The 26,455-nt window shown below is 39.6% G+C and overlaps 2 protein-coding genes and 1 pseudogene across 2 annotated transcripts in view; 1 reads left to right on the forward strand and 2 right to left on the reverse strand.

Annotated features, from left to right (window-relative positions):
* LOC144643847 (uncharacterized) overlaps positions 1-12,665 on the reverse strand; it is a 158,983-nt gene extending 146,318 nt beyond the window's left edge. Inside the window, exon 1 of the mRNA XM_078503229.1 lies at positions 12,654-12,665. The gene's annotated coding sequence lies outside the window, so the exon portion shown is untranslated. The remainder of the gene's footprint in view (positions 1-12,653) is intronic.
* LOC144642255 (integrin alpha-X-like) lies at positions 722-9,808 on the reverse strand (annotated as a pseudogene).
* A 1,155-nt stretch (positions 12,666-13,820) lies between the features above and the next one.
* Positions 13,821-16,278, forward strand: LOC144641916 (matrilin-3-like). Its single transcript, XM_078500933.1, has 3 exons — positions 13,821-13,970; positions 14,254-14,649; positions 15,696-16,278. The coding sequence occupies exons 1-3, from the start codon at positions 13,847-13,849 to the stop codon at positions 15,986-15,988; spliced, it is 813 nt and encodes a 270-aa protein (XP_078357059.1). The 5' UTR covers positions 13,821-13,846; the 3' UTR covers positions 15,989-16,278.
* Positions 16,279-26,455: the final 10,177 nt, after the last annotated feature.

Genomic DNA, 26,455 nt, shown 5'->3' on the forward strand with positions numbered 1-26,455 from the left:
GCCTTTGTGTCGATAAAACATGTATCCGTAACTTTTTTCTGAGACCCCGTTTAATACGGACACCCCGTTAATATGGACAATTTGGCTTGTCCCCTTGGTGTCCGTATTAACGGGGTTCCACTGTAGTCCCATAAGGGTAAATTTCCAATGAGCAGTGACGCAACGCCTCGACTTAGAGACCCTTGATTGCCAAATATACTGAGGGATAAAGCCATATAAAAATGGAGCAGAGTGTAGCATTTTTTTTAGCTTATACAGATCGCATTGAAAGAAGAATGAATTCTAACAGAAAAATTACATGTATCTCAGGGGCGTTTGAAAATAAAACACTGTAAATACTGCTAGATATATCACCCAAAGAAAGCACAAAATATTTATTTCACTTTATTTCAAGTTTTTATTTTTCTACTAAACAAAATATCGGAAAGGATAATAAAAAAAGACTTAACATAGCTTTACGGCAAGCCTAGGATATTTGAGTTACCATGTAATTGTCAATCAAGCGAATACGGAGACATTTGTACTTTTTTTGCACAGCGAAATCAGAAAACTCAGCTAAAGCTGACTATACTAGCAACTGTAGTCTACAGATCAGTTTGTTTAATTTGTTTGTTTGTTTTTTTCTTTTACACTGAACCAAGGGTTTTGGCTGAAACTAGTTCGCTGGTCTAAGACGTTTACGCACAGCAAATGAGACAAAACAGTTAAAACTACTCTCACTTTAGGGGCAAAGGGGAACATAATGGCCCTTAACGATTCTCCATGTATTAGGAGCTACCTTTTCTAGCATTATCTTAACGACATCCCATACTCCATTGTAATCTTTGACTCTAAAAAGCAATTTATTGTTGGGAGTATTGGTTAGACCCGGAATCGTGGAGGCCACCTTTACCATCTCGTCTATCCCGTTAATGTATTTTCCAACAGCAAGCACTTGAACTTCCACATTGGCACTTCTCAGCGCATCGGCATTCGGTACGGTCAAGTGTTTTTGTTGGTTTGATTGTCCATCAGTCACAACGAGAACAATTTTTTTTGAGGAAGCACGGCGACCTGTTACAAATGAGAAAACATCAGTTGACTCACAACAATTCTTGGTGTTGTAGCTGAAACACCAATTTGCTCTGCAAAGCTGTCAGTGCCTATAAGCGCAGGAATATTAAAAAACAATGTGGTAACAACTGCAAGTGAAAATTGCCAGCCAAGTTTTGTTATATATATATATATCCAGAAAATTATAAATGTTGCACTTTGAAGCGACGAGTTTGAAAAATTTGTAATATATAAAAAATAAAATATTTGCCTGCGTATAAAATTTTTCATGTCTTTTCTCTGCGTCATTTCCGTTTTAATATTATGAAAGATAGTCCTGCCTGGAGTTATGGGAATTGGGGTATACCCCTCTATAGTTTGGGCGCGGGTAATGAACGTGTCCTCCTAAGGCATGTGCTCATTATTCGTCTTGGTCATCCGCTAATCAAGACATATTGGGCCTTTCTCCATAACAATAATTATTAGTTCAAATGTGGTGTTCTCTCATTGCCCAGTAAACAGAAATCGGACAAAGCACCTTTTGGGGTTAGTTTGTTGAGAGTTATTTGATAGAAAAAGAATAAAGGTTGTTTTCTTATTTCACACTAAGATCATGGATTCGTGTAGAAAAAATATAGAAAGCTGATTTTGTAACGAGCTTATAATTAATGGTAATATTGTTGATCCAGTTCTTTGTCAGTATAATTCCCCTGGCCATCCTTTGTCGCGTAACCTACTCAGTAGTTACTCAAGCTATCTTATCCCTGCTTAAATTTGCTCTTTTGTTATTATTTTTTCCATTGTTTTTCCCATCCGTTTTCAGCAATCTGGTGCTTAACGTTTTCTACATTGTCTATATTACCTCGGACGTATGGCTAAAAAAGCATACCTGATTTAGGGTTATCAAACAGGTTCTTTGCTTCTGCCAGTCCGGCTTGGGTGTTAGTCCCGCCACCTGGATAAGATATCTTCGTTATCTCACTGGCTGCTGAAGAGTATGGCAAAAACTTGAAATTGACAGTGGCCCAGCTGGCAAAGGTGACCGCTGCATACGTCCTGTTAAACTTCGCCGGATCGGTCAGTTCCATCAGGTATTTAAGTGCCAATTTTGCTTTCCCGAATTCGCAAGACCCAACCGACCCCGAGCCGTCAATGACAATCACATTATCTTCAATGGAAGCTGGAGGGGATCGTTTGTAAAGCCTCGCATACTGATTTTGCTGAGGAATGTGCAGAAAATGGGTCAAAAGCTTATCTGCAGTGACACTGGGGGACGGAACAGTCTGAAAAGCTGCAAATAAATCAGGGAAAGCCATGGTTAAATGATAAAATAACAAGCAGATTATAAGGGTGACCGTTATTGGAAAGACATCTCTTTACAAGGAAAGAATGTTGCCCCTATGACAGGGGGGGGGGGGGAGGAGGGCTCTCTGGGACTATGGAAGATAAAACCGTACCTTTGAAATGTAATGTCCCTGAAAAATCGGAACATGTTCGTGTGTTAGTCCACACGCCCAACAAGCGACAAATAACAACATCTAACTTTAATACGCATTCGAAGCGTTTCACGCCATCTTAGATTAACAACCTTCTTCGCCTAGTGCCAGTCCCCTATCGTTCTATATATAACTAGTTCCAGTTCTCTACATTTCTTCCTCTCTGAAAAAAGATGTTGTCCTCAACATGAACAAATAGACAATAGTCTCTTCTAGGTTATCTCATATAACAGTTCTTTGTACACTTGTATCTCATCCTGGGGTGAACAAAAGTACTCTGGTTGATCAGGCCAGATTAACAGCTTATGTTGCACTCAGATGTCACTGGTCTATCTTTGCAATACCTTACGCCTTTTTCTATAACACAATTTGACTTCCTTGTACAAAGAATATTCCGAGATAGAGAAAAATAATTCTCTTAATTGAACCTCTATACACAAGCAAAACGTTGTACGTTATACAATACCAAAAGGAAACATTTAACAGTCTTATCTAGGATGAACGTAGCTTCAATGCAAATCAGTTCCGTTCTTCTCAAGTTAATGTCTAAGGGCCTGCTAGTAACACCACATAGGCACAGGATACATCGGCTGTGATGATACTGGAAAAGGTGCAAAATAGCTATAGGGCTGCAGAACAGGTTGTAGCATCCATGATATTGTGACAGGTTGCCACAACTGCTGTGGGTACGATACTGTGGCGCCTTGAATTCCTGCTGTAGAACTTGTTTGGAAGGACGGTTGTCCCATTACATCATAGGTCATCCTAAGAGGTGGTCTGCTCATACGATGTGACTGTCTTATAGGTAAGCTATCTGCAGCCTCATCATCTACTGTACCAACTGGTTGCTCCGGGTCTTCTTCTTCTTCTCCCTCTGAGTCTGGAGAATCAACTATACAAGGGTCAATGTCCTCTTCAACTACATATGACTCTTGTCTCGTAGACTCGTAAAGTTGTTGAAGCTTATCAAGTGTGAGGCTAATGTCCTCATCAGTAGTTCCGGTTGTCTCTTCTTGTGAAGCCTGCTGTCTGTTGGACCTCCTAGATACTGTACGGCGACTCTTTGATGACTTAAGTGGGGTCTCAACCGGCAAGTAAGAACACGGTAATAGCATGTTGCGATGGAGAACTTTTGACCTTCCATTTCCACTCTCTGGCTTTACTTCATAAACTGGCATATCCTTCCTCTTCTGAGTTACAACATAGATTTCTTGCTCCCAGTAAGGTCGAAGTTTTCCCGGGCCACCACGCTCACTCATGTTTCGTACAAGAACATGATCTCCTTCACACAGCGCAGTGTGTCTGACTTTCTTGTCATACTGTTGTTTCCCCATGTCTGCACTTTTCTTTGCATGGGCAGAGGCTAAATCGTAAGCTTCCTTCATTGCTCTTCGCCAATTTCTGACATATTCAGGATATGTAGAAAATCCCTCTGGAGGTTTCAAGCCAAACATTAAGTCAATAGGTAGTCTCGGGTTTCTACCAAACAATAGATAGAAAGGTGAAAATCCAGTAGAGTCATGACGCGTACAGTTGTATGCATGAACTACTTTATTGAGATGGTCACGCCAGCGGGATTTCTGTTTCTCCGGTAAGGCTCTCAGCATGGATAAAAGCGTCCGGTTGAACCTTTCGACCTGCCCATTTCCCTGCGGGTGATAGGGTGTTGTCCGTGAATGTTTAATCCCACTCAGTTTCTCAAGGTTGTAGAAGAGCTTGTTTTCGAATTCTCCACCCTGGTCATGATGGATGGTTTCTGGGAATCCAAATCTCATGATGAAGTCATTATACAATTTATCAGCAGCAGTCTTTGCAGACTTGTCACGTGTAGCATACGCTTGAGCAAATCTGGTGTAGTGATCCATGATCACCAATATATACTGGTATCCGCCCGAGCTTGGTTCGAGATGACCAAAGTCCATGGAAACAAGTTGGAAAGGTGCTGTAGAAACAATAGGTTGAAGTGGTGCATTAACGTGAGTCGCAGGTTTTCGTTGCTTAAGGCAATGGCACACTTTCGTGACATAATGGGTAATGTCTGCCCTCGTGAACGGCCAATAGAAACGTTCTCTAGCTAGTTCCACTACTCTGTCTGTACCCAGGTGCCCCATGTTTTCGTGTAGTTCTTCATACACCTTTTTGTGGTATTTCTTGGGTAAGACCATTCGATCTCTAGATCCACATTTGTGGCAAAGAATTCCATCTTCAGAAATAAACAGTTTGTTCCATTCATGTAAGAGCTGTCGTACACTAGCTGACTCTTTCTGTTTCTCCTGGTAGGTTGGACGGCTTCCGACTTGCATAAAATGTAAGACACGACCAATTGTCGGATCCTCTTGTTGAGCTGCGATAAGTTCACTATGTGGCATAGTTGGAACGTTAACACACTCTTCCTTTAAGATATCAGGCACTGCTGTTAGTGATGACAACCAAGCGGTCTGAACAGTGTTAGTTACATGGATTGAGGAAGTGACAGCATCCAGAACATCTTGACTAGCTACTTCTGAACAACTTTCCATATACTCCTCAAAGCTGATTGGCATTCGGGACAGGGTGTCAGCATCCGCATTGGCTTTTCCTGGTCGATACTTGATTTCAAAGTGGAAATCGGCTAATTCATTAACCCACCGCAAACCTGTGGCATTGAGCTTCGCTGAAGTTAGAATGTATGTCAACGGGTTGTTATCCGTGAAAACAGTAAACTTTGGAGAGTAATAAAGGTAATCACGGAAATGGTCAGTCACTGCCCATTTTAGAGCCAGAAACTCAAGCTTGCCTGCATGAAGGTGGTACTTCTTTTCGGCTGGTGACAGTGCTCGTGAAGCATAAGCAATTACTCTCATGACCCCATCCTGACTTTGGTACAACACTGCCCCAAGACCATCTTTACTTGCATCAGTGTGTAGAGTGAATGGTTTTGAGAAATCTGGGTAAGCCATAACAGGTGGATGACTGAGGTGTCTCACTAACTCTGGAAGGGCGAGTTGCTGTTCCCTACCCCAACAGATCGGTGTCTTTGAGGGTGGTTGACCATCCTTCCCAGTGCTAGTTAGGAGATCATAAATTGGTTTCGCAACTTTGGCAAAGTTCTTAATGTACCTGCGGTAGTAACTTAATATTCCAGCAAGTTGTCTGACTTCACCAACAGTTCTAGGTGACACTTCTTTTAACTTCTCAATAGCCTTAACACACCCTGGGTCCATCCGGTAACCATCACCTGACACAACTCTTCCTAGAAACTGGACCTCACCTTTAAACAAACTACATTTACGCGGCTTCAACTTCACTCCATGTTCACGTAACTTTCTTAACACTGTCCTCAGATGCTCAACATGATCCTCAAAGGTCCTGCTAAATACTATGATGTCATCAAGGTATGGAATAGCCACTTTGTCCCTCAGTTCACCCAAACACCGTTCCATACACCGCTGGAAATTTGCAGGCGCATTCATCAATCCAAATGGGATTCTTATCCACTCATACAGTCCCCATGGTGTAATGAATGCTGTGGCTGCTCTGCTCTCCTTGCTTACAAACCCCTGATGATATGCTTTACCCTGATCGAGAACACTGAACCAACTATTACCACCAAGACTATCCAGGGTTTCTTGGACTCTAGGGATGGGATGTCTGTCAGCAATAGTCCTGCGGTTAAGTTCTCTGTAGTCGATGCATAGTCTCAGAGACCCATCTTTCTTTCGGACACAGACAACTGGAGAGGAATATGGAGACTTAGATTCAGTGATAAAATTCTGGTTCAGAAGGTCTTCGATGTACTGTTTCACCTCTGGGTACAATGGTCGAGGGATCGACGTGTACTTCTTTTGCACTGGCTGGCTATCCTTCAGGTTAATCTCCATTTCCAGATCAGGGATGCAACCAATATCTTCTTCACTAGATGAGAATGACTCATGCTCTTCCCTCAGCATTGTCTCAGCTACAATCCGCTGATCATGGTTTAAGCCACTAAGGTCAACTGCTGGGAGATGGTTTTTGCTCTCTCCATCTTGCTGCCCAGAAGGAGTTGGTCTTGTTGGCCCTTGAGGCTCGTGCTCCCTTTGATGTTGTTGGTCGGTCTGGATACGGCATTCACTCAGCCTCACGTCTGCCGCAGTCACTGATTTCACTGCCTGAAGAACTCCTAATGAGGTGCGGCTCTTTAGTGTGATGTCATGATCTGTCCCATTGTATACAGCAACTTGTACACGGGAAGTTTTTCCTGGTTTGATGTTTAACAAAGTCTCATTAACTTCTAAGCCCTCTGGCAACAACTGTGCTAGTCTGTCTGGCTCGAACAACACTGGTGTTTGCTTGTACACAGGTCCTGTATTTGCACGACAACTGACAGCGACTGTGCTATCCTTAGGTATGACCACATCTTTTCTTCCAGTTCTCACTTTACAAATGGCATCTGAACTTGAACTCTGAATAAAGTGTACCAAGGCATCTAATTTTGTCTTATCTTTTCCAGGGAAACTGTTGTAAATAATTGGCTTTGGATTCTGGTCCTGGCTTACCAGCTCTTCAATGACATTATATCCTAGAATAGGACAGTCTAACTTTTCTGATGTTACAAGGAAAGGCACTAACAGTTCTTCTTGACTACTATCACTGCTGAGAGAGGTTAACTTCACTCTGACTTCCACCCACCCAATGTAAGGTACCTTGGTCCCATTTACTGCTGTTAAATTTAGATTTGTATCCAGGAGCTCTGACAACTGTCTAATAGCTACTTGTCCTAGGTGTTGCTGAAGCAATTCGACTGATATTATGGATACCTGGGCACCAGTGTCCCATAACAAGTCACATTCACAGTCATTGAGCAAGCACTTTACCATACACTTCTTACCAACAAGGCCAATAACTTTAGCATGTTCACTTGGAGTTAAATGGCTAACACAGGCTGGGTCTACAAAATCTTTAGACTTACGTGTACTTGCCTCAGAGAGATGACTTATTGCTTGGCACAACACCTTGTGATCAGACCAGTGTCCTTTCTGACATTCTGTGGAACAATACCATACACTTCGACACTGACTACATCTTTTAAGCTGTCCTTGCTTGACTCCGGTTTTACAGCAGTTGTTACATTGGTGAGACTTTGGTGGATTTACGACTGTTTCCCGTCTCGCGGAAGCAGTCGATTCCTGATTAACTGCTCCCTGCATCCTCTTGCAAAATGAGAGTGGCTCCCACACTTAAAACAGTGATTGCAATACTCCTTCTTGTTTTCAAGGCAGCTTGAACACAAAGGTGGTCTTCTTCTCTCCGGCCACTTCCCAGGGGGGTACACTTTGGTCGGTGCTCTTCTTTCTGACCTCACTTTTCAATGCCTCAACTTCTGACTTGATTGCACTGATAGCTGCTAGAAGATCATTCTGAGGGGTGCTTTTCTTGTTTTCTTCCTTTCCTTTAGATGAGTCATCAGATACTGTAGACACTGATAATGCTGGTGGTTTGGTCTTGCTATTGTTCCTTAGCTTCTTGACCCTCTCCTTTTCTGCTGAGGTTGCCATACTCATCTGTTGCATTAACACTTCATCTGACACATTGGGGTCCTTTAGGAATGGGCGAATCTTAGCACGAATACTTTCATCCTGTAAACCAGTTTCTACTGTTCGAAGAAACAGACACTGTATGTGCCCAGAATCATACTGTAGGGATGTGTCATCATCTCCTTCACTACATGCAAACAGAATCTGCTGCCTCAGATCTAGGGCATTCATCAAAAACACTTGAGGTGATTCTTTTGAGCTCTGACATAATGATGCTAGTGTTTGATAGAGTTCTGATGTGTTTTTCGCACCATAGTGGCTACGAAGAATCTTCTTTAAACGTTCCAATGTTAAGTCTTTGTAAGTTTCCAGATAACTCCTAAGCACCATCCCAGGTGTGATTGAACGAATCACACCATCAACAATTTCATCTTCGGCATAACCCTGGGCCAACCCTGTCTGAATCTGACGTGCAAGCGAAGAGAAGCTAATCTTATCTTTTTGTTCCGGCTCCCCAATTTGACCACTAATCTTAAACTGTCTACGTAAAGCGCTGGTCGCCAACAGTTTTTGAACTGAGTCTTCCTTTGCTACACTGGGAGGTTTGGAAACACTTGGAACAAACTTGCCACTCTTACCTTCGTCCTTGATGCCAGAAGGTTTTTCTGTCAACAACTTTTTCACATCTTCAAGGTATGGCACAACTTCGGCTTCTTTCAACTTGCCAATTCCTTCCTCGAGTTGCTGAACGATAAATTTCGACACGAATAGTTTGCTCTTCCCTTCAATTTCGACTTTAAAGAACTCCGCAATTCGCTCGAGTGAACTCCAATCCGCGGCATAAATGTTAGACTGTATTTCAAGTTGAAGGTCTTCGGCCATAGTGTGTCCTTCGTTCTTCTCCACACGGGTTGACAAATATGGCGGGCAACTTACAAAGCACGTGGTCGCGAAGAAAAACACAGATAAGCTCAAAAACATACCAAAATCGTTCGCCACAAGTGGTTCCTACAGTCCTTCATTGTCCTTGAGTTTTAGGTCCTGGCGGGGTCGCCAATTTTGTTAGTCCACACGCCCAACAAGCGACAAATAACAACATCTAACTTTAATACGCATTCGAAGCGTTTCACGCCATCTTAGATTAACAACCTTCTTCGCCTAGTGCCAGTCCCCTATCGTTCTATATATAACTAGTTCCAGTTCTCTACACGTGGAATGTGCAGCCTAGGAGTTGAAACCTTTTCCGTGGGCTTTTGAATAAAGTCGTGACCCGAATGACCCAATTACAAAACTAAGCTCGATTAATTTGTCCACTACAGATACCGTTCTGCGATATATTTATAGTGAAACCAGAGATCAATTGTTGTGTGACACATGCAGTTCATTGCGTAAAATATAAAGTTTAAATAAATAACACCTTATATTACAGAACATATTCTCGTTGCGCAAATGCTACTGTTTCCGGACAAAGACAGTGATTCGTCTTAACAAGCTCTCAAGAATTAAAAATTTTTACCAGTTGCAGCCAGCAATTTTTAAGAAATTTAAAACAACCTGAAATAACTTACCCTGATAATAAAGTTTGTTTGAAGCTGGTGGGTCAGTTGGGACAGGTGGCGGTCGCCAAAAAAGTGCCGAACTTGGTCCTGTTAGAATCACAAGCACTCACGCCAGGCACAACACGGAGGCAAAGCGGGCAACTAATCCTGGCATTCTCAAGTCTTGATCTCGGCGCTCTGGCTGTAAACTTTCTGTGTTTGAAATCATGAGGAGATCAGTGATCATTTTTATAGGTAAATTGCCTTCCGCGTGACGTTTCTATTCTTGGTTCAGTTTGTCAGTTGTTTGCAACTTTGAACTTGTTTCAGCTGAGAAGGAAGACCACTGTTACACATCACACGTTTGAAATGTGTTCCTTCATTCCCGACAAACTTAAGTAAACAAGGACCACTAAATTTAAATCAGGAAGAAGACAAATGTTTATCCTTCTTTGTTTCTAATATCTATTGTTTAAGCTCTACTTTGACCCCCTTTCATGAAAATGGGGAAAACAGGATCATCTCTCATGGCACGTGCACACCGAAAGCCTTTTGCTAGGAAATATTGTTTTGAATTTCTTGAGTATTTTTCGCAGGCACAAAAAATTTTCTGCGTTTTTGCAATGATGGGTAATTTTATTTTACGGCTACAGTCTCTCAAGAGATTACGCCAGTAATGTCATCGTCGTGTATTTAAGAAAGTATTAAGTCTGTGACATTCGGCTTTTTTCGTAAGTTATCGTGCGACGTCGATTGGGAGTTCGGCCATTTACGTGCACGTGATGATTCTTGTCCGTCGACTGATTGCACTTTTTTTTTCATGTGCGCTTGCATTTGCATTGAGCATAAAAGTATAAAAATTTAATACATATTTCTACAGAATAATGCGTGTCTTGAAATGTGTATTAAAAACGTTTCAGGAAGGCACTATATATGCGGTGATGTCATCGATCTAGCCGATATGCATTGATCCGATCCTGTTTTATTTACATGTTACTTCTACACTAGATACCTTCCCATACTGCTTGCTTAAAGACTTCAAGATAATGTGCCGAGATGCATTTCAAAGGAGTTTACTAACTGCGTTTGTTTATTCATTTATCACAATTTAATCACTAATTTTAGGCCACCGAGGCACCAACCCACCTATAACATACCAGACTGTCAGTAGCTGTATTCATGAGAAAAGGTCAAAGTGGAGCTAAAACAATAGATATGAGACAGGAAGACGAGATTAGTGTTCGAGTTCTTTGCCGTTAATCTATTTATTCCGAGCCTTTTTTCTTGAATAAATTTAGAGGCTAACAACAGGTCAAACTTGTAGTGAAACAATGTTCTTCCTTCTCAGCTGATACAGGTTCAAAGCTGAAAACAAACTGACAAACCGGTACTTAAACTGGAACAATCACACGGAAGTATAGATCTCTTCAAACGTGGCCTAACCGCCTGAGTGTTTACAATTGGGATCATGGGGAAGTTAAATGGAATGTATGGGAGTAGAGTTGGCTGGCATTACCGGGGGAAGAAATTTTATGTTCGGCGCGGTATTTGAGCTCATTGTGAACCGTAGTAATCCTCGGTGGTCTCAAGATCCTAAAACAACATCTTAGAAGTATGCGCACAAGGAAAACGACGAGCAACTGAACAACTGAGGAAACAATGAGATATGTTGCATTTCAGAGCTCAATCATCAGGACATATAGAAAACGAATTACGTGCGTATAAATATAACCCTGACGAGCTTGAGGCATTATTACAAACTAAATCGTATCTATAACAAAATTCTCGATTTTGATTGGTTCTGCGCGCGCCTATTTGTCGCGTAATCGGCGCGCGATCACGTGGGTGTCCAATTACAGGTATCCAATTTGAACAACTTCAAATTGGATACCTGTAATTGGACACCTGCGCCATTCGCGCGTCAATCACGCGCATACAAATGGGTTCTTTTTTGTTGTTTTCCCACTGTTTGTACAACCAGTTGAATTTACCATTGACCTTTTCACACTAACAAAGATTCTCCAAGACTTCCTAACCTCGAATTTTGTTATTGACACGATTAATTAGTAATTGGACCTCGTGTCGTACAATCCAGGGAGAAATAGTGCTCGTAATTTCAAATCGTCCTCGCGCTGCGCGCTCGGCCGATTTTGAAATTACTCGCCCCATTACTCCCTGAATTGTACTCCACTCAGTCCGATTACTATTAAATAGCATCTAAACAAGAATCATCTAGACCGGAAACTACTTCTTGTCTTTTATTACATAGAAAAAAACTTGAGCTAAATTAAGCTATAGAAAAGCGTTTTCAATAGACCATTTTCCTTAACCGTTATGAATGATTTCTTCAAACAGTGCCAGTTTAAAGTTAGGGTTGTCTCATGTATATCAAGAAATTTGACTGTAAAATGTGACACGAATGATTGGATTGCGAGTTCACTATTCAGTTCAAATCAGTGCGTGGAAGAAAACTTCTTCATCATCTCCTTTATCTTTAATATTTGAATATGGCCTTCTTAATAAAACAGTTTAAATAATATAAGTATATTCAATATGATATATTTTTGAAAAATCTTAAAATAAAAGTAAGTAGCACAGAACAGTGAACACAATTCATACTTCCTTTTGTCCTCAGTTTCTTTTGAAAAGTACAAGTTCAACATTCTTCCTTCCTTGATGCACTTTTTCCTTGGTCACTCGTCACATTTTTCTTTGTTTCCTTAATTCCTTGTTTTCTTATTTCCTTGTTAAGCCTTGTTTCCTTGTTTACCCACTTGTTCCTTTGTTTTCTTGTTTCCTTATTTTTGCGTTAACTTCGAGCCAATAAACCTTCCAGGTGATTTTATTACATGATCTCAATGACACCTCGGTTCATGCACATCGGTTTAAGGAGTATTTTGCGCATATAAAATTGGTCTCTGGTTGAGCACAGTGGAGTTTTCTGATATTTTTTCAACTTTCTTCTTTGTTATGGAAGACATTTTTCATGAATAAAGTCAGTACGACTTAGTGCCAACGAACGATTTCTTTGCGGTGTAAACAAAAGAACTCTTTCATATGTAAACGTACAGTAAAAACCCGCGTATAAGAACCTAACATTTAAGAACCTGTTAGGCTAAAATTTCATTTTTAAGCACCCTTCACATAAGAGCCATTTTAGGCTAAAATTCTAAAACAGGTTCTTATGTTCAAAAAGAAAAAATAATCTTCTCAAAAATATAGAATTAAAAAATCTTCTCAAAAATATATTTATAACACAGTCTGTACACATTATAGTTACAGCATAGTTACATGATTTATTGGGAATTATAGTGAAGGTTACAGTATAGTTTTAATTTTAGTAGTAGTAGTAGTAGTAGTAGTAGATCTAGAAGTCTTTATTAAGAAGCTAGTCACAACAAACGTGTGGCTTTACAATAAAAAAACAATCTAAAATAAGCTAAACTAGTAAAATGAACCTATTATATGTATCATTTAACAGAATCAGATTAAAATAGTATTAGTATTTTGCCTACCAAAGCCTCCAAGAATACTGTTATTGGACATTAAAGAGCAGATCATTTAAAAATTCTACTTTATTTCTTGAACAAAAGTTAAGAACCTAATTAAGAACCTAGTGAGCCTAATTTTACACTAAGTACCATTTATATAAGAACCTGTTTAGGCTAACTTGAAAAAACCTAGGTTCTTATACGCGGGTTTTTACTGTATACTAGATGAGATATTTCTGACCCACGCGATGGGAATAGTAACAAATTTCATCGTATCATTAGCGGGGTTTTTTATTTTCATCTATTTCAGCTCATTCCTAGCTCAAAGTGTTAATTCTCTCGGCCAATGCTTGCTAATCATGCGTCTCTACCCATCTCTATCGTAACAACAAATGAAATGTTGATAACTTAACGATGAGACGAATATTTCCTCCCTCAAGCCTCTCGTGTGTGCACGTGCCATGAGAGATGATCCTGTTTTCCCCAATTTCATGAAAGGGGGTCAAAGTGGAGCTTGAACACTAAATAATAGAAACAAAAAAAGGATTTGAGTTTGTGTTTCTTGGAGTACTGAAGTGTTGTCGGGAATGATCAAGCACGTTTCAATCGTGAAGTGCAACACTGGCTTTAATTTCCTTCTCAGCTGATACAAGGTTAAAGTTGCATACACTGACCGACAAGCTGTGCCAGAAATAGGACAATCACACGGAAGTTAATTTCTCTATAAAATAATCGCCTCTCCTCATGACTTGAAACCAAGATTTAAAGCCCAGAAAAGTGAACAAAACTTGAAAATGTCAGGATTTGCTTCATGTTTTGCCTCCGTGATTTGCCTGCTTGTGATCCTAACAGGACCAAGTTCAGCACTTTCCTCTCTCCAAAGTTACCCAAAAGATAAGAACGATTCTTATTATCAGGGTAAGTTATTTCAAGGTTTCAATTGACAAAAGTTCAATTTTCGAATTTAACGAGTTGCTTTCGATTCAAACTTAATAATCAGGAAACCTCAATTACTCGAACTTGGTTTTACATTATTTGCTTGGGTCGCGAGGACAATCAAATAAGATATTTTGCACAACATTTCAAGAAAATCTTTAGATTTGTCACTCATAATATTTTAATATGTGAAAAGTGTTTTCTATCCTGAGCAATTGTTCGCTATATTGCCATGTTAGAGAATAATTCTGCCTTTTATTTACAGCTTTTCAAACTGTGCCTTCCCAGGATGTCACTGCAAAGAAGCTCATGGCCGGCTTTCTCGGCTATCCTCAAACAGTTAAAAGAGCGGTCATTAAGAAACGTCAAACTTTCACTGAAGATTTTGTGTTAGTGATGGACGGTTCTGGCTCGGTTGGTTCTTGCGAATTCAAGAAAGTAAAAGAAGCACTTAAACACATGATGAAAACACTGCACCATCCTGGGTTCGACACGAAGTACGCAGCCGTTACCTTTGGCTCCACAGCCCAGGTCAATTTCAAGTTTTTGCCATACTCTTCAGCAGCCAGTGAGATAACAAAGATATCGTATCCAGGTGGCTGGACTAACTCTCAAGCTGGACTAGCAGAAGCAAAGAAACTGTTTAATGATCCTTTCTCAGGTATTCTTTACACAATGTAGACAATGTAGGCTAAGGTTTTCGTGGGCGTAATAGAAGTTTGTCTTCTAAGATTTATGGGGAAGGTTGGGCGCTAATGTAATCCACATTCATTAGCCGGCCTCTGCACACACCGAAGACAGTAGCCCCTGTAAAAACTGTCCGCTCGGTTATTCGGGACAGAACTGATGTATCTAGGAGAGAGAGAAAATGGATTTATTTGACTAGGCCTTTAAAAGTATCGCAAAGCAACTGAAAATCAGCCTTTGAAAACTCTGGTCGTTGATGTTTGTTTATATACACTCTTTTTATTTTATAAGAATCTAGTTCATAAGAATATCGAGGCTGAAATTTGCGAATTTTTAAGAATATTTTAAGAATAAACCCGAGGCTGAGATTTTGAAAAGAATATAGTTTTTGGTTTAAACAAAATCAGTTATTTTCATTTCCGTCACTTTTAATATCTCTGTTAGGAATGCTTTGTTTAAAGCCAAAACGGCCAGGCTGCAACGAAAAGCAATCGTTTGCACAATGTAACGCGATACAGATCTAGACACCAAACACTTGTAATTGATTACCCAATACTTGCTAAAACGGAAATGTCAAACGGTGTTTTCTAAGAATGTTCATAAGAATATTTTCGGCCTAAAATCGGCAGAAAAATAAGAATATTCAGCCTGGCTCGGAAAAAATGTATTCTCATAAAAAAGAGTGTACTAAAACAGTGGATAGCGTTGTTGGCCCGCTCTGATTGGCTACGCAAACTCCGGATTTCCTTCGCTATTTATCTTCGAGCAACACGAACGAGAACATAGTAATCGTTGATGGGAATACATTAGTCTAAAAATCCTTTCGGGTTATACTATTTGACTGTTTTAGTTTTTAGTAAAACATACTCCACTTTGGTGAATAGTTGTTAATTCAGTTTTCTATAATGAAGGAAAAAATTAAATAAGAATAAGTGAAACAATAGCAAAAAAATATTTGAAATGTTTTTCATTGCTTCTATCGCTAAATTGTTTGTAGTAAATGTTTTTTATCTTTCAAAGGTCGCCGTGCCTTTCCTTCAAGGAGGATTGTTTTCCTTTTCACTGATGGTGATCTGACCTTACCCGATGTCAATGCCAACGCAATGAAAAACAGTGGAGTGGATATTTATGTGGTTGCTGTTGGATCTTACATCTATAGAATAGATAAGATAATGAAGGTGGCCTCCTATCCACCAGATCAGTTCCTGTTCAGAGTAAAGGATTTGGCGGGATTCTGGAATATTATTAAGTTGATGGTAAAACAGGTCTCTCCGGGTAAATACAGCATCGTTAACTATGACCCTCCTTGTTAATAAAGTGAGATTACTTCGACTTCTTTGTTAGATTGAAAAGTGCTTTGAAAATTGTCTCATTTGCCATGCGTATAGTAGTGGCTGCACCAGTCAATTCTATTTAGGAACTTAGCTGTAAATTAGTAAAGCCTTAAGTGTAGTCATTTTAAGCCAAGTTAACTTTTTTGTTTTTATTTAAACTGATCCGGACACCATTTGGTATACGGAGACCGTTATTCTGTACCTGCAATGATAGTAATTTAAGGTGATAGACAATACTTGAAGCTTTGTGTGAGTCGCACAATCTTTTGTAGTCAGAATTGTTTTTGTTTAGCTGAAAAAATTAAAACAACAAATAAAATGCACTCTGTTCATGTGTATTTATAATTTATTTTCTAATAACTCGGCACAAGTCTCTTTGAAGTGTGATCTGTATGAAAATTTTGGGTCGGCCGGGTAGCAGCATTCCAAAGGTCTTACAAGAATTGGTTGCTTCCCTTCGAAGGTACAAGAGAACAACAACTGGAAATGTGCCTTTAGCCCCCAAAACAATAGCAACAGCTACACAAGGAGCGGGGGGGGGGGGGGGGGAGGGGCGTGCTTAGACACGTGCAAGTGACACTGGGATATGATAAAGTTTTTCAAACTCCCAATGTAAGATTCCTGTGTAAGAATTCTTTGAATGTTGAAATTCCTAATTCATTCCTACAGTGACATTCTAGCCGTTGTGACAAGATTCTAGCCTGTGTGAAAATATGTTTAAATTGAAAATGCAAACACAGGGGTCTAAATCGTTCGCTCTTGTTCTTTATGTGTAATTCATGTCGCAATGCCACATCATGCAGCAAATGCGTGCGTTGAGGAAAACACTGATTAAAGACCATTAAACAAGTAAAGGGACACTTAGCTATTGCCTTGACTTCGGTTGCAGTTTCTTTCTTTAGATGTTCGGTGACTGCTACTTTATTGATAGACATCTTTTTCTCCCAAAAAATGGTCAGACCGTTAAAAAAATTAAGCGATCTTTGTACTTGTCACGAAATTTACTCCTCCCTAACTAGGTAAGTAACGCGTGACGAGCGTAAAGAGTGTCTGTGTAACGCAGCTTGTAAAAAAGGATTTTTTTCTAGAGAGGATCCCTGGGATCATCCATGATTGAAGGGATATTTAAAATGAGCAACGTCGCAGACAGCGCTTCTACAAAAAAAAGGCCCGTTTTTTATTTCTAAAGCAAATTACATTGTTATTGTGTTTAATTCTGAAATCAAAGTACTAGAAATAATTACGCAGGTCGAGCAATTTGGTAAAGACAGCTTAGCGTTTCGGCGGGGTATTTGTTCATGAAATCGTCATAAAAGTGGAGAAAAGGATCCTGCGAAAACTTTGTGAGGCATCCATGAATTAACTTTACTTGAAAGAACAGAATGAAGGCAGCTCGTAAACACCCTAGGACAGGACTGATAAACGGTGAGCGTTTCCCGGGGTATTTCTTTAGTCCTGACTGTTTGCCGCTTGTAGTTTAATTTAAAGAAGGAAATTAGGACTGTATCCGAGTATTCGAGCAATAAAGACAAAAAAAGTGAGCCAAAAAGAGCTCCTAGCGTGGTCACAGTTTTAACACAGATGAAAAGAATATATCAAAACTTAAGCTCTTAAGCTGACCCCGCGAGAGAAGAACTAATGTGAAGTTCTCCAAAGTATAGCTAAAATGGTGGTGCACGTCGGTTACTTTCAAAACAAAATAACGCGCGTTTAGAGCTTTTTTGCAATTTTCCATTAGAGAAATGAATTAAAACAGTGAGATGTTTCAAAAAGTATACAAAATGTTACCGTTCTGTTAGTAGATTTTTGGTAAATAATTTTTGCACTAATTGCTCAAACGTTTACACAATAGCGGAATCCTTCTTAGTTTGATAGTTTTTTCATTTCATAGGTTTGAGCGATTTCTTCGACTTGTATTGATGCCACAGTGAAGGCCTGTAAAGGAGGAACTGTGGAGGAGGTATTGGAGAGAAAAGAAAAGAGAAAGATGATGAAATCAAAAGAGACGATGAATAGAAAAAGAAAATTGTCGTGTTGCTTTGTAAGTTCTTCGGCCATTTCCGTGCACGTGGCGATTCTGGTCGGTTGACTGATTCTCTATCTTGCCCTTTTTTCTTTTCATGTTTGTTTGCATTTCTATTAGAGTATCAAAATTCAATGCATATATTTCTACAAAATAGTTCGTGTCTTGCATTGTTTTAGAAAAACTATATGCGGTGATGCCATCGATCTAGCCGAAATGCATCGATCTGATCATGTTTTGTTTACATGTTACCTCTGCACTAGACACCTTCCCATATTTGCTTGCTTAAAGACTTAATTGTCATAGTCTATAAGATTTGAACTTTGGCCGGACACCGTACCTCACCGATTTCGCTGAAATTTGGCATGCAGTCTTGTTTTAGGGTCCTAACTACCAAATGGATATTAAAAAGTTTCAATTCTTTTTATTTTGGAAAATATCGAGAAGGCCGATTTGAAGCGTCCGTGACGGCTCGCCAACATGGCGGATCGAAGGTGTTCTTGTTACTTCGACACTGAACCTGCCGTCACAGTTTCTCGATCATACTTGGCATAGTTATAAAGAACTATCTTTCTTCTTTCTATATATCAAAATAGATTCGGCAAATGTTGAGTTTGGATGATCAACGGCCAAGAAGTTCGAAGGTATGTTAACGATGTTTTGAACAGTCTCAAATTTACTACAAAATGAAAGGCTAATAACTCCACTGTTATCTCGATTTAGAACTAGCCATTTACCATGAAGAAAGCTTGTTCATTGGTAAATTGATTCCATTAATAAAAAAATTGGGGAAATGTAACCGTTAAGAATAAAAAATTATGGAACCTCTAGTAAATTGGCCATTTCAGCGCCATTTCAGCGGATCAGCTCATTTAACAGCAAATAATCGGGAGAAACATGAAAGGGTTACAGTCGTTTATAATAAGCAGTTTCCATGTATTCTTTGCTTATCTGAAACAAATACATGATCTTTGCCAAAGATATGGCGATTTTTTGAGCGTACGATCGTTTCTCCAAATTTTTATGTCGGCAACTTTATTTTATTTGTTGTCGAGATTATACGCTGTTGTTATTCAATATTCGTTTCACAAGAACTTCTGTTGCTCGCATTTCCCAAATCACTGTTTAAGAAATTGCCCATTCCGTAACAGGGTCATTCTTACTTTTTCTTTAAAAATTACTAGGAAAGCAAGAATGTCATAGAACGGTTTTATACTAGTGAAAATACCTGTCAGACATAACTTCAACTGTTTGTGTGATCTGGCTGTTTTCACAAATATGCAAATTTAGGAATTCTTAAAGTGCCTATCTTTAACTATTTCACGCTTAAAGATTCCTCTAAATCTTTTCGCCTACCTTTTGGCCAAACGAAGTTTTGTGTCTCCAGGCAAAATGCTCGTTATCAGCAATGAAAGTCGAAGAGATACAGAAGCTCGAGTAAAATTCTAACTACTGTGAAATGAACATCGTTTGAGCTTGACGTGTATTTATAGATTGCGCTCGAGCTCCGTTAATTAAGTTTATTCATTTGGCGATCAGATAAAAATCAATGAATGATCAGAGTTATTAAAGTCCATTTCTAAGCACGAGAGACACGGAAGTTTGTTTCAGAAGTATTTATGCATAGAAATACCGGTTTATTTTTGAGCGGGAAATCTGCATTTATAATAGTTGGGAGTTTGGGGTGTTTTTTGGTGTTGTTTTTTTTTTGAGGGGGCTCGGGGGGGGGGGGGGGTGTGGAAGTGGCGCCTTCGTATCCTCTTTTGTTCTTTTACACAGTGGCCTGAATTTGGAACAGTTCGGGGAATTGATTATCAATTACTCTTCGTTATGCCATGTCACCCCTTAATGTGGGAGCGCCGCGCCTCAATTCACGATAAAAAAATTTATGGCCGCCCGGTTCATTTATGTAGTTCTCCGCCAGGTCTCTCAATAGGCAGGTTACGAGCCTAGTGGCCCATCCGGCCGGAGCTCATACCGGTTTCCGCAACGTGAAGCGACAACGAGTATTTTTTACTCCACCCGGATGGGATGCTATTCCATCGCAGGGTTACCTCCCTTCCCGAAAAGCTAAAGATTGACTGGTAATCATTTTTTAACCTGGGTAAGGAAAGGGACTCTGGGAGTTGAGAGGCTTTCCAAAGAACTTAACGCCTTGTCCCCCAAAAGCTCTATCCAGGACTGTTTGGTCCAGAGTCCAGCGCAGTGACCATTATTAGGCCATCACGCTCCCCAACCGTGTAAGAAAGTGCAAAAATCTGCTTGTATAAGCCCTGGGGTTGTACAGTTTGGTACGAAATGTGGGCTTTTAAATGTGTTAATTAAGTTTATTCATTTGGCGATCAGATAAAAATCAATGAATGATCAGAGTTATTAAAGTCCATTTCTAAGCACGAGAGACACGGAAGTTTGTTTCAGAAGCATTTATGCATAGAAATGCCGGTTTATTATTGACTGACGCGGTTAAAAAATACTCGGCTTCTAGCGGTAAATCTGCATTTATAATAGCTGGGAGTTTGGGGTTTTTTTTGGTGTTGTTGTAGGAAGGCGGGGGGAGGGGGTGGAAGTGGTGCCTCCGAATCCTCTTTAGATCTCTGACACAGTGGTCTGAATGTTGAACAAAAGAGCTCATCTGTTAATAAGCATAATGCGAGCTGATTTTGAAATGAACATGACTTTACGTTTGTGTCATCAGTAATTATCGTGTTCGAAGAAGGCGTGGCTTACTCGCGGCAAGAACAACATAATAACAGTGAAGCTAACACATTTTCCTCATTGATTTGAAATGAATTTCGAATCAATTCTTTTTAGGGCAAGTTAAAAGATACAAATGTTTTTCGTCCAGATTTTTACAAAAAAAAAGCAGGTGAGAACTTGGCTGTTTTTGTTATCTCGGACTTTTTTTTATTAAAGTCGAACCTCTCGAGCTCCATAAGGACACCTCTCGTGATGCGTCATGACTTACATCACGTATGTCCTTATTAGTCCATGAGCCAGGACCTCAAAAATCTATTTCCGTAACACCCCCAACCGAACAAAGTTTCATTGGTACCAAATCAAAGCTCAGGGCCTAGTGTTTTATATTCAACTTGTTTCCAGCTGTAAAAATGGAGCTTAACGAAGAAAATGAGGTGTTTGTAACAGGGGGTGGGTGGGGATAAATTTGAAACATTAGATCGGTGTTATATAACAATGCTGATATCTATAACATCGCTACACCAATATTCATTAAATTTGGATGAGTTAAACAATCGATCATACTCTATGATATGAGATGCTATTTAATGAATTAGCAGACGCCATAGAGGCCGTTGCTAAGGCCTATTTTATGAAACAACGACACTTCAAATCCTGAGTTCCAGAATGAAAGTTAAATGGCTGCGTTTTTAATAAAAGCTGTATTAGCGCAATAAAGGTTTAAAATAGGAAGCAATGTACAAACTAAACTACTCTCCGGGTGAAGAATTTCGGAATTAGCAAGTATTTGTACATTTTTCTTGCATTTTGAGGTATTTTATACCTTAGCAACCATTTGTTTACATGCAAACCTTTGTGTACAGTATGCACACTGTCAAGAACACTGCACGGTTATATCCAGCAATTACAGCGGTTATGAAATAAATGGAGTGAAATATATTTTGCTAGAATGAAATGTGGTCGTTTTTGTACCAGTTATGTCATTATGGCAAAGATTGCTAGGCAAGGTTATTGAAAACGTTGTTCTTTATTACCATACGGAATGGTGAGTATACTGTACTTCACGAATAGCTGGTATATCAACTTCACAAACCCATCTCAGTTTTGTGTTCATATATGTTACTAAACTCATTGAAATTCCACGAAACATGAAGAAATAAGGAAACTGTTAAAAATATGGAGAAACCGCTAACACATTCCTATTCAAACAAAACGACAGCTTCTATTTACAGAAATGATGGTAAATACAAAATGCTATTGATAATGCCTCCAATGGCTCTAATCATTCTTTTAAACTCAAAATGTAATAATAATGATAATAACAATAATAATAATAATAATAATAATAATAATAACAACAATAACAATAACAATAAAAGTGATAACAATAATTATAATTAAAACACATTTAAACAAGATTACTGCATCATTTTTAAGAAAAAACTACTATCAATGCAGGTCCTGAAAAGAATAAGATCTAACAATATGTATAAAGAATCACAATATTTGAAAGAAAAACATAAAAAAGAAAATTTCAAACTTTCCAATGGAGTCGCAAATTCTAAAAAAATGTGTTTTTCAACACATATTAATTCTAGGTAGTAACTAATAAAAAGTCAGTATCTTCAGGGTCGCTCTTATCCCCGTCTATGTTCTCCTTGCTTGACCAGTTGGTGCAACTACTGTCCTCGCAAAGACATGCATCTCTGCAAAGCATACCACTTCTTGTCCAGGATCAGCGCCGACTCCGGCACTGTACCTTGCAGCCACAACAAACCAGCTCCATCACCGCCTCAGGTGCTAGAGCTTGGTGTGTCTAATCAATATTCAGTTCCTGGTCCTTTTATATATCATCCGTTACCAACTGAATTATGGGCTGTCGGTTTTACTTCCAAAGCATTTCTCCAAATATAAGCCTGTAAGGTTGCTGTATATGTTTCTTGCCGGCAGACATTCAGTGGCGGGATGTGGTGCGACTGTAATTCTTCATTTTGCAGAATAAGTGGTATCTAACTTGATTAACATCTTTCCTGCCTTTCCATACAATAAGCACACAAGTTCTTCAACGTACATCTGCTGTATGTTCGTCCCTCACATGTACATTATCGTGGCCAAGGGGAGAAACTAGTCCTCGTAGTTTGTTATTTCCTTACCTAGCTTAAAAGCTTTCATTTTCCGTTTGCCAGAGAAGGCACCAACCGAATCGCAGCCAGTCGGTGCGTGAAGGCCTGGAAGCCCTTTGCATACTATTTCCGCAAACACTGATTGCAAACACTGGAAATGTTCACGATTCGAGAATGATTCTGAGTCCTACTTACGATGGCAATTCTTGCTGGGCTGTTTGTTTGATGATGGCTTGCCAGCACTTTCACGTCTGCATCAGAAGAGTAAATACTCAATTGTCGATGACCATTGTGAATGCATCCAGAAGGTGCAAAAACATCCCAGTTCTTCCTGCTCGGTATAAAGCTCTGGGACTGCCGTTGACAACACACGACCATCGCTTCCCGTAAGTCTTGTACACAAGGAGCCATCTGTGACGTACACAACACATCCTTCTAGCTTGTGAGAATACGAATGTCTTGCTCATTCACAAGCAAGGAAATGAAGCAGGCAAGTCTTCCCAGTGCTCAGAAATGTCTTCCATTGTCGTGAGCAACGTTGCTGTGAGCTACTAATCTCCACAGTCTGTCCATCCCGACTGCGTTTGCTTCTTTCAGCATTTTTGATTGAAATCACAGGGTACTGATGCCCGGCTAATAGCACTTTATGCACTGAAATTGCCTGAACCACAGCCATGGCATCAATGATAACAAAGGTAGAAAGTGGTGAAGAGGGCAACACAGGAACATTTCATCCAGCAGCTTAGGCAAAACGGCTTTGTTTGTCTTTGCCAGCAGTGATCCATTAAGTGCTGCTAAAGACCAAGGTAGCGCACCTAGTTGGTGTGCAAACAAGTCTCTGATATTCCTTGCGATTCTCATCTGGAGTCTGACCAATAACAAGAAGTCTGGCGATGAGATTTCTATCTGCCTTGAGAATTACATCCCTGCCTCCTGTCTCCGCGGCTTTTGATTTCACTGCATTTGTAAACGTTTACAGCTTCAGTTTGGTGAGGGTGTCGAGGGTGGCATTTGTCAGGATTTGTTACCAAGATACTAGATTGACAGACGCGCTTTTGCACGGGCTCATTGGTCACTTCCTCGTGTGCTGCTGGTTAAAAGCTCGAGGAGAGTTTCACTTTTTTTGTATCAGCTCTTGTTGCGTGGTCTTTATTTGTGCATGGCCAAAGGTACCTCTTGTGATATCCTCCCTTAGGACCTTCGCTCTAACATCCTTCCATTACTCTAAACACTTAGAGTAATTTGCAAAGGTTTAAAGTGACTTATATATGTCTTATTGTTAAAGACACACAGATTGCCATTAACATTTCTAACGTGGCAAAGGCATTTACCTATCTGAGTTTGGTTTACTACCATTGACTGATCGAGCACGTTTTCTTTGAGGAATATTTAGTTCGTGTACAACAGTAGAGCCACGGTGCAGCAGGCAATATGGTTCAAGTCGCTACATTGTACATACAAAATATTCAAAGCTTATAAACAACAGCAAAGGCACTCGAAACCCTCGAAATGAAACACACAGTCAAGAAAATGATACTCGAACATTGTGCAAATGGCATGCACTATTGATGCTGCAAAAATTGTGTTATCTTATTCAAATATAATTAGCAATAATCTCATTAGATAATTACATAATAATAGTATTGATAATTAGTATACGTACCAACCACAGAATCCACAGAATAATGTACAAAAAAACATTGGGAACTTTTGAAATCGTAATTCTCTGTTTAAAATATACAATATAACATTTTACTATACTCGACAGTCACCCATGAAAAATGAGTTTTGAAGATCGTGCTCTCGTTTTACTTTTTTAATCGTGCGATTGGTTACAAAATCAGCGAATTGGCTGATTTCGGTGATGTTCTCAGAAAACCCAAGGAACAGCCACATGACAACCAAGTTACTGGCATCGTATATAAAGTGGAATGCAAATCGTTTACTTTTGTATACATTGCCGGAAAGTCAACTATCCTGGAACTCTCGAGGGGCAGAGCACTTACCTGGCACTCGAGGCAATAATGAGTCTAAAAAGAATAAAATAATCTTTCAAGAGGAGGCTCCCCTCACATGACGTCGTTTTCAGAGAGGTCCTCAAATAAAACTAATTACAAGGTTAAAAATCAAGTTAAAAATCAAGTCTGCCATAAAACATTCATCCAAACTTTGTAGAAATACTGGAACGAGGCGTTTGCAGCCGAAACAAAAGCTTATTTTTAAAATTTTTGCATTCCACTGTAAACACCGAAGCTGTTAATGAACGCCAGCCTTTCCCTAAAGCGTATTTGCCACTAATTGTATCCCTTTTAGGGACCGTCAGAAGTTTTAAACTTTTAAATTTATTCTTTTAGTAAATTCATTCTGAGGAAGGCAACAGAAACGTTGCCGAAAATTTAATTTTAACATCTTAAAGATAAGATACAACCATATTTTTTATTTTTATTATGATCACTGATCACCAAACAGCAATAATTTTTGAAAACGGCTATATTTCAGCTCATCGTACTACTTTTACGTTCCAGCTGTTAAGAAGTCTACATGTAAACAAATGGTTGCTAAGGTACTAAGCTGTCTCAAAATGCAAGGAAATATTTGCTAACTGAGGGATTTTTAACTCGGGAAGAAGTTAAGTTTGTACATTTCTTCCAATTATATCGAAATTATAGCTTTCATTGCGCTATAACAACTTTGATTAAAAGCGTGACCATTTAACTTTTATTCTGAAACTCAGGATTTGAAGTGTCATTGTTTTATTATATAGGCCTTAGCAACCGTCTCTATGGTGACAGTTAATTAATTACAAAGCATCTTATGTTAAAGAGTATGATCGATTGTTTAATCCCTCCAAGTTTAGTAAAGTTTGGTGTAATGGGGTGGGAGATATGGGCCTTGTTATAATATACCGACCTGAATGTTCTAAAGTTATCCCCACCCACACCCTGATAAAAACCTCTCGTTTTTTCCTTTAAGCTCCATTTTCGCGGCTGGAAACAAGTTGAATATAAAACACTAAGCCCTTAGCTTTAATTTGGTACCAAGGAAACTTTGTTCGGTTGGGGTGCTACGAAATTGCTTTTCCAGCCACTTTTTACGAATTGGCTCATGGACTATATCGCCGACCTAGGTGAAGAAAGGGACTACCGTAATTACTCGAATAAGCGCCGCGGCGCATATTAAATTTTTTACGCCTCCAGTGCGGCGCTTATTCGAGGACGGCGCTTATTAAAAAGTTTGACGCCACAAAGAATCTAATCCTTTACATTTATTAAAATAGGGTCCCCTGATTGCCAAAAGTCGTCTCTTGCTGAAGATTGTACTGAAGAATGTTCAATAGAAAAACTGAGCGGTAAAACAAGCACTTTGAACTGCAGAACGTCGCTTTTGATGGAAAGAAATGTCCAAGTTTGTTTAAGAGTTGCTTTGTAGTTCTGTTTCTAGTTAAACAGATTTCCTTGAATAAGCGCCGCATCGGGACTGCGGCGCCGGGGGCGGCGCTTATTCGAGGGCGGCGCTTATTCGGGGGCAGCGCTTATTCGAGTAGATACGGTATGATAGTACAGAGGCTTTCCGAAGAACTCAACGCCACTCAAAGCTCGAACC

Source organism: Oculina patagonica, chromosome 2, assembly GCF_052425735.1.
Source record: "Oculina patagonica isolate OP01 chromosome 2, crgOcupat, whole genome shotgun sequence".
Classification (NCBI taxonomy): Eukaryota; Metazoa; Cnidaria; class Anthozoa; order Scleractinia; family Oculinidae; genus Oculina; species Oculina patagonica.